At 42.9% G+C, this 16,101-nt stretch overlaps 1 protein-coding gene across 2 annotated transcripts in view; it reads right to left on the reverse strand.

Moving 5' to 3' along the window:
- LOC146866324 (E3 ISG15--protein ligase HERC5-like) overlaps positions 1 to 16,101 on the reverse strand; it is a 551,381-nt gene that overhangs the window by 381,146 nt on the left and 154,134 nt on the right. For both annotated transcript variants that reach the window (XM_085635591.1, XM_085635598.1), the window contains exons 7-8: positions 5,403 to 5,527; positions 2,743 to 2,837 (exon numbers count right to left, since the gene is read on the reverse strand). In XM_085635591.1, the coding sequence (XP_085491717.1) occupies positions 2,743 to 2,837; positions 5,403 to 5,527 (220 nt within the window). The remainder of the gene's footprint in view (positions 1 to 2,742; positions 2,838 to 5,402; positions 5,528 to 16,101) is intronic.

A 16,101-nucleotide genomic window follows, 5' to 3' on the forward strand; every position in this document is an offset into this window, starting at 1 on the left:
TAAATGAAGCTGTGGTGTGGTCGCTAAAGAAACTATCATCTAGACTAAGAACTGTAGTCTTTTTCCAGTCTTCCATTCATGCCTGAACTATGTGACTGCCACAGCCAGGCAAGTGTGGAGGTGTGGAGGATTGGCATCAAGTGCCAGCAATAGGCCATCATGGAACTCCTGCAGAAGTCACTTCACATTCTGACTTTAAGACCTTACTTTTGGGCTGATGTATTTAGTCCAGTTTTAGGTGGTGGGGTTTGTTCGGCATGAGCGAACTCTCCAGAATCCATGCACAGAGAACCTCATCTTTCTTTAACCCAAAGATCAGGAGAGGTTCGACTTTGGTAGAGAGGGAATCTAGTAGACTGACCACAGAGGATACTGGAGGCATGTTTTAGAGTTTGGTGGGTGAGTTAGTCCTTACAAACGACACAGATATCCAAACTGCCTTATTACAAGTGCAATATATCCTAGAGGACTTGTAATAATGTGGACGGTATATCCATCACTATAATTCACTGTCTATGTTTGGAAGGAGGAACAATCTTAGCATGTATTTATTCAAAAATACCATTACAATATTCAGGTGGCATCATTGGGTCCTAGTTTCAAAAAGTACAAAATATACTGTCATGTGGTCACATTAGGCCCAGGCAGGAACACCACCATTTTACATGTTCACGTTTAAAGTTGACATCTTTTCTTGAACGTTGACATTTGACACAAATTTGCTTGCATGCTTGTATGGCTATTAATCCATTAAGTAACCTTACTTACATTTACACATCTTCGTAAGCATATTATCAGAGCCTTAAACAATCTGTACAAAAGCTAAAGTTCACTGCGCAAAATGATGTTGTTTATTTTATTTTGCTCGGCGACAGCTTTGCCAGGATAGAATCAATAATGAAAGCCTGACTGGGACTTCGGCATGGCAACATGGGTGAAATGCATTATATAAACGACATTACTCCTTTGTCTAATCAGAGGAACATTTCACTGATACTGTCGAGGTTGCCTCATGCCGATTCCAGCCCAGCTGAATCATGTTTCCCGTCTGAAAAGGTTTGTGCCCAGCTCTACACCAAGACGGGCTCCCAGATGAAATATACCTACAAATAACTAAGGAGTTAGATCACCCTACAGGGATTCTGGCAGATTCACCCACCCAAGGCACACTAGGGTAGGGAGTGGTTCGTAGGAGCACAAATATAACTGTATGTATATGTAAGCATATATTCAATGTAACAGCACAATGTTTGAATTGTTTATGCTCTTTGAATCTTATTGCTTCAATAAATATTGAGATGCAATTTGAGTATTTCTTGTGTCTCCCTTTGGCATGGACGAGTCACCAAACAAAAGGGTTCTAGATCTGTTTGCAAGATTTCCTTGGGGAGTCAGGCTTGTCATGTTCTGAGGTTGCACATACCACCTATGATATGACCACGGTTAGGAGTACAGATGGTGCACTGTGAGCTAGCCAGAACTAAGATCAACATATCTTGATGGTGTGCGCAAAATCAGTCTTGCACAGTTTTGACGTTTTGGTTGTCCAACAAACGCAGTTTTACTGAGAAAGTATGAAACGTATGAAAATACGTCAGACGTCTGTTCATTCATTTGTAAACACGTTCTATCTCCAGATTATTAAAAGGGGCTGCTTTAATAGGAAGCTGCCATAGAGTTTGGCAGAAAGAATACTCCACCACAACAGTGACGAAGTACCCTCCCTGGCAAACTCTCAGTCCCGCCGCCCAATTTAGAGTGTGCAATCAGATGGCAGTGTGTCTGTAAAAAATGAATGACCCCCACATGACCATGGTGTGGAGGTCATTAGTTTTTCATTTTTCAAAAACAAACTTCTGCTTTGGAGGTTTGTCTTCAAAAAATGAAAAACAATGTAAAAAGTTTGACGGGTGGGTGGGACTAACTGTCAAACATTTACAATAGTGACAGGGACCACCGTGACAGTGGTTCCTGTCAATGTTAAGAGTTGTCCGCTGACGTAAATGCAAGCAACATAATCATTTAGACCTGCAGAGAAATTGGGACCAAGGTAGGGATGAGAGACACTCCTGTGCCGTCCTCGTCCCCTCCCCCTTTTTTACCCCTTTTTAGCCCTTTCACCTACCATGTCTGACTCTCCTCGGTGCTGTCACACCTAATCATCCTTACTAACCTGCCGTGGTGCAAAATTGTTCTACCTTTCATTTCTTACACTATTTTTCAATACTAATTATCAGCTGCTTAGTAACAACTCAGTACTGAGACAAGCACCTTATTACATGCAGACTCTGGCCCCATACTTATCTAGCTGGAACCAGTGCTTAGTTAGTAAAAGAAGGAGAGCCGGTGGCCATAGCTCTGCTTAGAAGCCCGCGGCCGGAGCCATTTCATTTCCGGTTAATCCAATACCAAGGCTGCATGGTATTGAATCAACCTCATGCCTTGTTTATCCACCATCAGACATTTTCTGCCCTTTTATCTTTCAGGTTCATGCTTTCCCGCTTTGTGATGTTTTTTTTCCATATCTCTCATCCGCTGTCTGTCTACGTTGTGTGTTTTTGCCTCTCGTGCACTTGGTAAATGCCTAATGTGAAAAAATAAGAGCCGGTCTCCAAAAATGAGTGCCGATGGGCCCCACCAGCCGATGAACCCCACCAGCTTAAATTAAGTACTTTTTGAAACCTATCATTGATAAATAAATCAGCCACATTATACGTAAGATATTTAACATAAGCTCCATACCTTTTCCTCCAAAATGACAACAGCACTTTGGGTTCCTCCAGCTATGATCCTATAGGTTTTTCCAAGGGTACCATTTCCTTCATTAATATCAATCTCTGAAAATGAAAGTGAAGTTTACGTCAGTTGTTCATGCTTTCCAAAATTAAGGCAAAAGCAATCATGTTAACAAATCAACAATTGAATGAATACTGATTTACCAATTCTAAAAGCGCACTGTCTCTTTTACGACTAGCTAAGAAACATTAATGGCAGTCATTGTTTGTTACCTATTCCTACGTGTTTGCACAAACATAATATAATATGGAAAAAATACACTCCTTGTCGAACTGTTTACCTTCAGTTTTGACAGAACTGGGGTTTTCAGTTTCAACTTTTTTTTCCTTGGTACTATCTTTACTTATTTTTTTTAAATAAGATACTTACCTATATCTATAGTTTTGCAGCTTAGATCTATTTTAGAGTGTTACGGCAGGAGAGTCCCGGGGCTGGTTCCAGGAGGGGTGCCCGCGGCATGGTCATGGTGAGGTGTGAGATCTATGCACCTCAGCCTTCCTGAAACAGCAGGTAAGGGGATGGGCAGGGGTGCTGGCCTGGCTATGACACTTCCTCACTTTGAGCCACAAGCTGCAGCCCCAACCCTCCCCTTCCTGTCTACCAGGGACAGTGCTTGGGAATAGCTGGTCTGCAGAGTTTCTTAATGTGGGCCTTTCCCTGCTTTCCCCTGCTTCAGTGTCAGGGTCTCCACTTTCCACCCATGGGAATGAAGCTAGTCATTTCCATTGTCTGGGAAGGGTCTCCTCCTCCCGTCTTGTATTACGTGAAACCAGGGGCATCCAAATGGATCCACTTTGCTCTTATAATTAATACAGTGAGATCTTTATGGATGAAAATCAGAAGACATCTGCTCCAGCATTTTCAGAATTTCCTTTTCGATGTTTGCATTATTTACATCGCATATTCTCCCATGTTGTCATGATCATGAGGTTACTGCTTCCTTCAAGCACAGCATAAATCTCTGTATATTTTCCCAGTACATGAATCCAGTCATTAATTGACACTTCCAACCCCTGTGCTGATCAGCTGTCCTGGCTGAAGCGGTTGTCTTGTAGAAGCTGAGCAATGGACAGAGTGTTCATCTAAATCTTGTGCCAAAAGTACCTAATAGAGCTCTACATTGCATGCAAAGGATGCATGAAAATTGACACTGAGTTAAAATTTCCGATTGTTGCCTCTCCTTTTTTCTTTCAAGTAAACCTCACTTACACCTCATCCATGCATGTCTCCACTGTCTGAACACAGTCTACTCTTGTGTATGGTTGCCTTAATCTCTATTATTGCATTTCTGCAAATTGTTCACACTTAATTTCAAAGATCACAACTAACTCTTTTGAAAGTAATACTGCTGCATCCCCTCTAGCTCATTTATTAATCCCACTAACTGTCTGCATTAACTCACATTCCCCCCTACCAATGATCAACCTAACTCCTAATCATTTATTCTTCCACAAAGAAACTTACGTAAATGCATAGAATGGATACCATGACAGCAAAAAAAAACCTGGACTAACCAGTAACCTTGGTTTGCCGGAGCAGCATGCTGCCTGTTGTAAGGCGCCTCAATGCCTTGTCAGTGTTAGTAAGCGTTATATAAACGCAAATACATTACAATACATGCGGTGCATAGTCCCACTGGAAACAGCATCTTGTTTACTTGGAATAATTGAAAATTGTAGGGGTTGGCATAAGGCATAGCCCCAGGACTCATGATCATGTGAACTTAATCCCACAATTTCCGACACATTAGATGCAATCTTCAGATTTAAAAAAAAATCATAGTTCCATCTTCTTTTACTTATATTTACTCTTCTATTTCCTATTTCTCTACTCATTTGTATCACTTTCCCACATCTATGCAATTCTGTAAATTCCTCTTATTCTTCCATTATTTAAGCCCTGATGCACATCCTCCAAACAGCTGTAGCTGTATCCTTCCACATGCAATAGCGCTAATTGTCCAACAGCTGCAAAGACCTGACCACTAAAGTAAAAAATTCTTTTGAAACCAAGAGGTGCCTATTTTATGTTCCATCTCACCATTTACCTTTAGCTGTGTTATGCCTATTCCTTCTCTCCTCCCAGATGCATACCCATATCTTTTCTGTGACCTAGGTCCCTTTTACACATCATTTTTGTCTTTTCATGCTTTGCAGAAGGTTGCTTTACTGGTACAGTGAACACCTCAAGTCCTTGGCAATAGCTGCTATCCTGTATCTCCTTCAGTGTAGACACTACTGCCTGCTCTGATGATGTATTTCAACTCAACAGGCAAACAGCCTACTTGAAAGGAGCCATTCACTGCCTAAGGTTTTCACCACCATGGTACTGGGCACTCTGTCTTAGATAGAATGTAAGTTGCGCCACTCTGCTCACCTGGACTTCGCTTGACACTAGTAGATCTTTCCACAAGGCCCAGTGTAAGTAAAAGAGTCGACAAGGCACAGGTTATCCAAATAGGCTTTAATAATTTCCCAAAGTAACTGGTTGATTCAATAACAAGCAATTGTAGGATTAAATTCCAATTTACAAAAAAATGGAATCTCTGTTGAAAGAACTTACAAAGATATATGAGAGTGCAATCATACAGTATGACAATATATTACCTGGCAACTGCATGGGTAGTCCCACAAATTTGCCATGCATGTCTCCATTTCTTCTTTCTTGCTGTTCCTCAACGCCAAATAAGTATACTGTCTTTGAAGAAGTAACATAGGCAAGTGTGTGATGTCTGTTGGGAAATAAATACAGTAAATTAAGAAAATATGCTAAAGCAGTCTGGTTGCAGACATCTGATTTACTTATTTTATTGTTCACTAAAGAGCTGACAATTAGTCATCAAAACCTGAAGGCAAAACTGTTATATCCTGATTTAGGTGTAATGTATTCTTTCTCTAGTTTCCCTATTACCTGCTGCTCAGCCACTGTGTGTGATGTAATGGGATGTGGGTGAGTGCCTGGGAGAGTGTCATTGGAAGGGAGAGGGCTGAGCAGTAGGATGCTGCTCCTGGTGGGGCATATACATTCACCTTAACCTGTAACCTGTAACTAAGATTTATTTTCTTCAATAAACCTACATCATATAACCTACGTGGCCTGTCTACCAAGGAGTTATCTTTTTTTGCAACAATGGTGACAAGTTGGAAACTAACATACGCGTGAAAGGAGATTGTTTTTCTAGTAGATTCACTTACTCTTCAAAGAGAAAAGAGATTGAAGAATTGAGACGAAAAGAGACATATGAAGAGGAAAGAAGATGCCCTGGACCCCACCAGTGTCTTCATTCATCAGGCAGTCTACAGACTGAGAAGGTGGTCTACTTATTTACACACAGTTGAACAGTCAGCCTATGGCCAAAAAAAGTAGAAGAGCTTTGGACCTGTTGATGTATGCAGATTGATGCTGACCTTCAACCAGAGCCAACAGTGTGTGAGTTTCTTTACACTGTACTTTAGGAATGCAGTGTCAGCAAGAGAAGATTGTACCGGCTGTGAGTTTGAAGATAAACCGTTACCTGGAGCGCGAGAGTTAATTCAACTGTGCGTGTGTCTTTGCGTGAGCTGCGGGGGAGCCATAGCCAAGCTTGCTGGTGGGGAGTGAACTGGCAACGTGTAAAGTAATAACTGTGGGGCAGGCGTTGTGAGCATGCGACTGGTGAGTATCATTTGTTTTAATGGGGTCTGCATGACACGCTGTCATATAAGGCATTAGCGTGGCAATGGGGGGGGAGGGGCGAGAGTTCCTATACTGTTGTGGAGCTCGTGTCCCCTTACTGTTGTGGTGCCAGTATCCAATGCAACATTTTAATTGGTCGTGAGGATGTCAAGTGCCGCGCCTGACAATCTAAGAGCAAGGACTGTGTGCAGCAGGGTGGCAATAGCGAGGACCCCCAAGGCTGTTCAGCATTCCAGGTGCGTGAAATGTAAACGCTAAAGGCAACTCACGTACGTGACAGCTCAAAGGCTGCAACATGCAAAGCTGCGACTAAGGGAAAACAGGAAGCTTAATGGGATGCGCGTTGGAACCCATGTGAACATCAGGAGGATTGAAGACTTAAACACCACTGCAGCCATCATTGGCTAATTATCTCCCATGGCAGTGTACAAGCTGAAGTGAGGAAAAGTTTGGCTAAAATAGAGGAGTTTGCATTGAAATCGACAGCAGAGGTGACAGTTGCCTACCTGACTGAGCTTAGTTATTTCGATCCATCAGAACTGTGTAAGTTGGACCTCTGAGCACAGTTGATGAAGGTTTGGGAGAGAGGTCGCTTTGTGAGTGCCATGTTGAAATTCGCTTCAGAGAGTATTGTGCATTTGTTCCACTTGAGCAAAATCTGTTTTGTAAGAGTAGCATTTTATTATGGTGTCCCTGGTCCTGCAAGGTATGCAGAAGAGGGTGTGTGTGCGTGTAGTGTCCCTGGTCCTTCTTGGTATGCAGTGTAGAGAAAGAAGTTATTTGGGGTCATGTTTCGTTGCACCCGAAGTTTACAAGGAGTTTTTGTGAGTGGAAGTGAGTGTGAGTTGCCCTTGTTTTGGGATGAGTGGCTATAGGTTTATGTAGTGTCCTGCTGTTTCACGGATGAGCACAGGTTTAAAGGTACCCATTGCCTTCTGCTGTAGTGAGGGTTGAAAGTCATCCATTTTGTTATGCGTGATGGTGGGTTGAAAGACACCCATTGCCACATGATTCTAAGTTTATGTAGTGTCCTGTTGTTGCAGAGATGAGCAAGAGTTGAAAGATACCCTTTACCTATTGTTATGAGTGAGGTTTGAAAGATACCCATTTTGTTATTCGCAAGATGGCACGTGTTGGAATGAGTGCTGATGGAAGAGAGTCAAGATTTGTTTCCATATTCACAAGATGCTCTGTGCTTGGGGTAAGTGTGGGATGGAAAAGACCATTTGCCTACTTATAGAATGAGGGTTGAAAGATACCCATTCACAAGTCCTGGCCCTGTGTGCAGTGGAGGGCGTGAGTAGTCCCTGGTCCTGCCATTTATCTAGTAGGTTTACAAAGATGTGCAGTAGAGGGCTGTGAGAAGTCTCTGGTCCTGTTTAGTCCTTCCTAAGGAGTTAAGGATTAAGTGTGTCCAGTAGAGAGTGCAAGAATTTCCCTGGTTCTGCCATGCATACCGTAGTCTTGATAATTTATAACTTATTGCCTAGATCAACAATAGATTAATCTAAACTCATGTGATCAATAACACACTCAGTTTGTACTCTGTCATCAAATATTAAAAGCAAAACGTCAGCCAATATTCAGAATGTTTGTGTGAAAAATAAGCACTCCCTTCCTGCTTCCCTATGAGTTAAGACAAGTGCCCAATTGTTTTGTCCTCAGGAAAGTCTACCACCTATACAATTAAACTAGAAACTTTCTGACTTTGGTCTGGAGCATTTAGGTTTGTGGTAACACACCATGTCCAGGTCAAACACTAGCTGTGGTTGTCAGAAATATCATTTACCACAGTATTTTGTTCTTATACTTATAATTGAAATATTGCGGAAGAGAATATCGACCGGAAACAGGTAAGAATATATATTCATTTTTTAAATAAATATCAACTTTAAAGTAATTTATTTATAATAGTTAATTAGTTAAAAATGTTACAAAATACGTTTCAACATTTATTTGATTTTATATATATTATAGATATATTATGCTTGTAAACACATTTTTGAAGTATATATACACATATATGTATATGCGCAAGCACAAGAGGAAGCAAACGAGGGGAGGACGGAAACACAAAGGACACAATGCCATATGGGAGAACAACGTGGCAGTCAAAGCAGAAATGATGGGTGAGCAAAATTTGACCGTGGTCAATTTGTCATCACATGAACTAACTTTGGCAGAAAAACCCTACTTGAACTTGGCCACACTTTTTGTCCCACAGCTAATTTTGATTACAGCAGGACTAGAATTGACATGTTTTTATATGTACGGAAATTTAAATAAGGAAAAAGACGTGCCACAGGTGGTGGGGGTGGTGGTGAAAGCTGAGGAGCACAAGTATCTGAGCTTTTATGTTTGAAGAATATTGAAGGCCTGGCGTGCCTGGCAGAATTGGGAGGAGAACTGAGTGAATTGTCGAATGAACATGACCTCTTAGAACAAATGGGACTAGAAACCAGGGGCACAGCACCGACAAAGTTCAGGCTGAAATCCAGTTTTAACCCCAACCTACCACAAGACAACCTGGACACGTTTCACGAGGTAGTACTACAAGACCTCATTCACATGAACAGAGACTAGCCCTAGGAGGACTTAATAGTGATCCCAGCGTTGTCATTAAACCCGGACAAAGGAGGGAATGTGGTCTTATGGGACATCAATCTGTACAAAAAAGAGGCAAGTAGACAGCTTACTCTCTCGGGGAACTACATGAGGTCAAGTAAGGATGCACACGATGAGGCAACAATTGCTTATTACAGCAGAATTAAACACTGGAGACATCAAGGTCTACAGGGAGAGGAGGAGTATAGGTTTCCCTACAAGAAATATGCAATGGCACCATGTTTTTACATGCTGCTAATAATTCACAAAGACAAGGTCAACCCACCTGGAAGACCCATAGTGTCTGCTATTGGGAGCCTCCTAGAAAACACATCCATCTTCTTGGATGCTTTCCTTTTCCCATATGTCCTTAGTCTGCCATCCTATTGCAGAGACAGCACTGATTTTATTAATAAGATTGAGGGAATCACATGGCAAGAGAACTTCTGGTTGGTAACAAATGATGTAGTGTCTTTGTACACGTGCATCAAACATGAGGATGGTATCAATTCTTGCAAACATTTCTTTAGATACAGATCTGTATTTCTGTATGAACAAACACGTATGCTAATTGACATGCTGACATTTTGCCTTGATAACAATTTCTTCCTCTTTGAGGACAGGTGGTACAAGCAAGTGGTCGGTACAGCCATGGGAAGCTGCTTTGTGCCGAGCTATGCCTGTATGTTTATGGGATGGTGGGAGGAGTAGCTGGTTTGCATTGATAAGAATGAACATCTGACTAGGCACTTTATTTTTTGGACCCGATATATTGACGACATCTTTATGATATGGGGTGGTACCAGAGGCGACCTGGATAAGTTGTTGAACATGCTAGGGAACAATGAGGTGAATCTCCGTTTTACGCATAAATATGATCAGTTGGAGATGGATTTTCTGGATGTCTGTGTGCAGGTCAGGGATGGCGTGGTATCAACCAGTTTACATAGAAAGACAACTGCAGGTAACAGTCTTCTGCATGCCAAGAGCCACCACCCCCCTAAACTCAAGTGGTGTATTCCATACGGAGAGCCAATAATGGCCAAGCGCAATTGTAATACTGATGTAGCATACAAGAAAAGCTGAACATTATGCTGCACAGATTCAGGAAGAGAGCCTATCCTGAGAAAGTCTTGAGAACGGCAAGTGGGAGAGCAGCCTCCCAGGAAAGAACGGCCCTTTTGGTAAAAAGACCGGGTACCAGGTAAGAAACTAATGATATCAGAATGATAACGGACTTTAACATTGAGGCAATGGCCGTTCGAGAAACTCTCAGGAAACACTGGCACACTGTTAAAAATGATCCAGTAATAGGAACTAAGGTCAGCGAGTATCCAATGGTCACATATAGAAAAGCACGTTCCCTAAGGACATGCTGGTCAACAGCTATATGGGTACAACTAAACAGCAAAGTTGGATACAGCAGCAAAAGGGTTTTTTCAAATGTGGAAAGTGCAAGGCCTGCAGTACAAGCAAAAACAGGAAAACATACCCATTACCAACTGGGAAGACAGGAAACATAAGCAAGTTCATAAACTGTAACACTGACTACTGTGTATATGCTATAATGTGTCCTTGTGAGAAAATGTACATAGGGAGTACCATCTTCCCTGTGAAGAAAATAATTCTGGAACATATTAGAATAATCAGAAATGGGGATCTGAGTTACTCTACTGCACGACATTGGCTCAGATACCATGATAAGAACGCAAACAGTTTGTCTTTCTTTGGTGTTGACAGGATGGCAGCAAGCCCTAGAGGGGGTGACCGTGAGAAACAACTGAGGGTCGTGGAGTCGAAGTACATCATACACCTCGACACCTTTCGGGTTGAATGAGGATGAGGAACTTTTTGTCCACATAGGATGAGTACAACGTTCGATTTATTGACTTTCTTCTGCTTTCATGGTGATCCATGGTTTCTCTGTATATACTGTGTCTCGGGGAGGGCTCTCTACCTTGACACAGTATCAGCAGGTTGGAAAACTTCACAGGAAGCATAGCTTGCCATTATTCCCTAACCAGTGTTGATCCACACTGTTATCTTATTATTTCGTATCTCCTAGCTCCCTCTGGCTGATGGCCGCTGACCTCTCCATGATTGCGTTTTACCTGGGGCCCAGTCAACCTGCTTCCCCTTTGTTTCCCTTTCTTGTCTTTTTATTTTAATTTTCACTTTCACCTAACCCTCCACTATATCTGCAGCTATCCCCCCTGAGAGGACTCCCCCTCAATTTTGAGTTTAGTACTTTTTTGTTTTTATGTATTTTTCGTGGGATACACAAGGGTCACCTCATCTCCAGTAAGGATGACCTTTTTTCATTATTCTTTAGGACCAGAATTGGTGTTAAATTTTGTTGATGTGTAAATATATAAATAAATAAATATATATATATATATATATATATATATATATATATATATATATATATATATATATATATATATATATATATATATATATATATGTTGCATTTTTACTTAGTATTGAAAAGGCCACTTGGCCAGGACGAAGTGCAGCCACAGGACGTGAATAAAATGAAGTAACGCTGTTGAAGCGCGGTGATTAACGCGGACCACAGGAGACTGTGATCCATTTATCAAATATGCTCTATAAAGTTTATGCGATTATCACATGTCACTCTATATGTTATATTATTATTTCGTATCTCATAGCTCCCTCTGGCTGATGGCTGCTGACCTCTAACATGATTGCGTTTTACCTGAGGTCCAGTCAACCTGCTACCCCTTTGTTTCCCTTTCTTGGCCTTTATTTTAATTTTCACCTTCACCTTACCCTCCACTATATCTGCAGCTATCCCCCCTGAGAGGACCCCCCTTCACTTTTGAGTTTAGTACTTTTTTTGTTTTGTGTATTTTTTTGCGTGGGATACAAAAAGGTCACCTTATCTCCGGTAAGGATGACCTTATCTCATTATTCTTTAGGGCCAGAATTGGTGTTAAATTTTGTTGATGTATATATATATATATATATATATATATATATATATATATATATATATATATATATATATATATATATATATATATATATATATATATATATATATATATATATATAATTATTACTTAGATTTTAAAAGGCCACTTGGCCAGGAAGAAGTGCAGCCACAGGGCGTGAATAAAATGAAGTAACGCTGTTGAAGTGCGGTGATTAACGCGGACCACAGGAGACTGTGATCCATTTATAAAATGTGCTCTATTAAGTTTATGCGATTATCATATGCCACTCTATATGTTTTTTATATTTTCTTATAATCACATGATTTAGTGGTCAAACGTTTTATTTGGAGTCGAATGAAATCAATTTATAACAATGTATTGAAAAAAGTTGCTTTTACTTAAATGCGTTAATTCCAGATCGGCTTTGTAACCGCATGTCGACAATAAGTCTTTCTTTTGTATGAGAACGCGGAAATGATGCGCAAAGTATGTTTTCTATGTTTACACGTCATAACCAAATCACTATGTTCCTTTTTCTATGTTGTATATACATTTTAAATGGTGATTGCAAACGGTGAAAGTTTAGCTTGTGAAGAAGACCGTCTGGTTGAAATGCTTCGCCAATAACATCTATTACTTACACTGACCCTGGAATGTGAGCCCTTTTTCCTGGTGAGGGAATTGCGCACGGGAGTTTTCTTCGAGATATATATATATATATATTTAAAAATGCAAAAAACTATTTTTTAAATGCATCTAATTTTAAATATTAACATCAAATAAAGTACAAAATATATACAATAAAAAAGAAATATAAAAAATGTAAATACACATATAAAAATAGTTCCATGTAATACTTTACACTAAATATAAAATATACACAAAACATAAAAATAATATTTTAACTATTTAGAAAAAATTATATTTACGGAAATATAAATGCATTTAAAAATTATATATTCAAATTAGCAATTAAAGTCATATATTAAACATGAAAACAATATAAAAACATAAACAATTTAAGAACAAAATATAAAAAAAACTAATAAATGTGAAATTAAAACTGTTAGAGTTCAACGGGGTTAGATGTACTACTCCTGCTCCAGTCTAAGCAACTATAAGGAAAAAGATGACTTCGGAAGGGTTAGATTTACTATTCTTATTCCAATCCAAGCAACAGTAGGGAAAGTGTTGGACCACGGAGGGATTACATTTACGATTCCTAATACAAACTATGCAACAGTAGGGAAAGTGCTGGACTTCAGAGGGGTTAGATGTACTGTTCCTAATTCAATGTAACCAACGGTAGAGAGAGTGTAGGACTTTGGAGAGATTAGATTTATTATTCCCACTCCAGGGCAACAGTAGGGAAAGGGGTGGTCTTTGGACGGGCTAGATTTACGATTCCCACTTCAGTCTAAACAACATTAGGGAAAGTATTGGGCTTCGGAGGGGTTTCACTTACTATTATTAATCCAATGTATGCAACAGTACGGAAAGTGTTGAACTTTGTAAGGAATACATATACTATTCCAATTTATAATTATTTTCTAGAAAACAGTAAAATATGTAACAATATAAAGAAATTGTCCCTTATTTCCCACGCCCGGAGGCGCGAGCGGGAGGAGGTGACCCGGGTGGAGGCTGAAATAGCCGAGTTGGAGGGTAATCTAGGAGGTGGGGTGACGGATGCTGCACTACATGTCCTCCAACTCAAGCAAGCGGCCTATAGGGCCCTCGTCACGGAGGCGGCCAGGGGCCTTAGTAGAGAGCAACAGGGGCGACTGTATGATGTGGGTGATAAGGCTGGTAAACTGATAGCGTGGTTGGATAAAAAGGAGAGAGCGAATCGTGTGGTCCCGCTGATTGAGAAAACGGATGGTGTGTGTGTAACTGAGCCAGAAGAAATTGTCTCCTGTTTCGCGGATTATTTCCGCGAGGTGTATTCCCCGGTCTCTTCCTGCTCTGAAGAGGATTCCCGTGCCCTGCTCAGGGATATCGCGCTGCCGTCCCTTTCCGGGGAGGACAGGGTGTCGCTGGACGCCGCTCCCACCTCCGACGAAATCGCCCTTGCCATACGCTCGGTCGCTTCTGGCAAGGCCATGGGCCCGAATGGTATCCCTATCGAGTTGTATAAGTTGCGACCGGATACACTGGCGCCCCATCTTCGCGCAATGTTCCTGGCGGCCCACTCGCTGGGCTCCCTCCCGCCTGACCAGCGTCTGGCTACAATTGTGGTGATCCACAAGGAAGGGAGACCTCGGGACCGGGTTACTTCCTATAGGCCTATCTCGCTACTGAATGCGGAGCCCAAAATTCTCGCCAAGGTACTGGCCAATCGGCTGGTCGGTGTGGTGGGCGATCTGGTTCATCAGGACCAGTCCGGCTTTATTCCCCATCGCAACACAGCCCTTAACCTGCGGCGTTTGCATGGGGTGCTCGCACACGTCCCATTTATACGGGAACCGGCCATTTTGGCGTCCTTGGACGCCACCATGGCGTTTGATACGCTTGAGTGGCCATACATCTGGGCGATGCTTGCTAAATTTGGATTTGGCCCAGGATTCATCAGTTGGGTCAAATTGTTGTATTCGGGCCCATTGGCGCAGGTGGTGGTCAACGGAAGAGTATCGGCCCCGTTCGAGCTGGGCCGGGGCACGCGACAGGGCTGTCCCTTATCGCCGCTCCTTTTAGCGCTTGCCTTGGAGCCCCTGGCGGAGTGGCTGCGGTGGGAGCCTTCCATCCGTGGTCTCCGTTGGACCCCCGAGTATGAGGACCGCGTATCCCTATACGCTGATGACATCCTTCTGTACCTAGCCTCCCCACGTAAATCACTCATAGTACTGGTTGATGTTTTACATTCATTTGGTCGTAACTCCGGTCTTGTCATCAACTGGGCTAAATCGTGCGTGTATGTTCTCTCTGGGGAGGCTCCTATTCTCCCGCGGGGCTGTCCGATCCAGATCGCCCCGCAGGAATTTCGGTACCTGGGTGTCTTCATTACTCTGGACCCGGAGGCCCGGTATGAACGGAACTTGCTTCCCCCCCTCCAGCGCCTGCAGGTAGATGTCGCACGCTGGCGGCGCCTGACGCTTTCGCCGCTCGGCCGGGCGGCATTGTTCAAGATGATGTCTCTGCCGCGTTTCCTGTACGCTTTGCAGAACACCATGGACCTCGTCCCAGCGCGCTACTTCCGTGAGGTGGAGAGTTTGCAGCGCCGCCTGTTCTGGGACGGGAGGCCGCGTATTGCCCTGGCGAAGTTGACGCTCCCATGGTATGACGGGGGGATTGCCCTCCCGGATATTAAACGGTACTATTGGGCCTCCCAGCTAGCTGCAATTAACCATAGCCTCTATGGGCCCGCCTTGAACCCGGCATTTGAGATGGACAAGATGCTACTGCCCGGTGGCGACTACAATCGAGCGCTTTATTCTAGCGCGCCCGACGCTCGTCTGACGGGCCCCACACGTGTCATGGTGCAAGTGTGGCATGCGGCCAATGCAGCTATGGGGTGGAGGGACCGTTTGACCCGGGCGTCACCACTATACGGGTCTGAGCGGTTGGGCTCCCTGTGGACCTCTAAGGGCTTTGAGAAGTGGGACATAATAGGCATCAGTAAAGTGGGGGATCTCTGGACGAGGGGAGGATTTAAAACGTTCGATATGCTGCAGACGGAATTTCAGTTGCAGGGCAGTGAATACTTTCGGTATTTGCAGGTCCGTCATGCGCTGGGCTCCGTCTTTTCGGACGTTGCCTCCATCCCGGAATATTCCCCCCTGGAGGATAGAATGCTGGATGGGCACGTCCCGGACAGCACGATCTCACTGATATACAAAAAGCTGATTAACGACCGCTCGGGCCTGTTGACTGCCCTTCGTGCGGCTTGGGTTGCCGACGGGCTGGAGTTGGACGACGAGGACTGGACCTCCGCGGTGGCCTCCCCGAAGGAGGTGGCCATACCGGCTCGCCTTCGCTTCGTCCAGCTCAAGATACTCCACCGGGTCTACATGACGGGGCCAAAGCTTCTGCGTATGGGCTATGCTGAAGATGGGTTGTGTAAGCG

Source organism: Triturus cristatus, chromosome 2_1, assembly GCF_964204655.1.
Source record: "Triturus cristatus chromosome 2_1, aTriCri1.1, whole genome shotgun sequence".
NCBI classification, from domain to species: domain Eukaryota; kingdom Metazoa; phylum Chordata; class Amphibia; order Caudata; family Salamandridae; genus Triturus; species Triturus cristatus.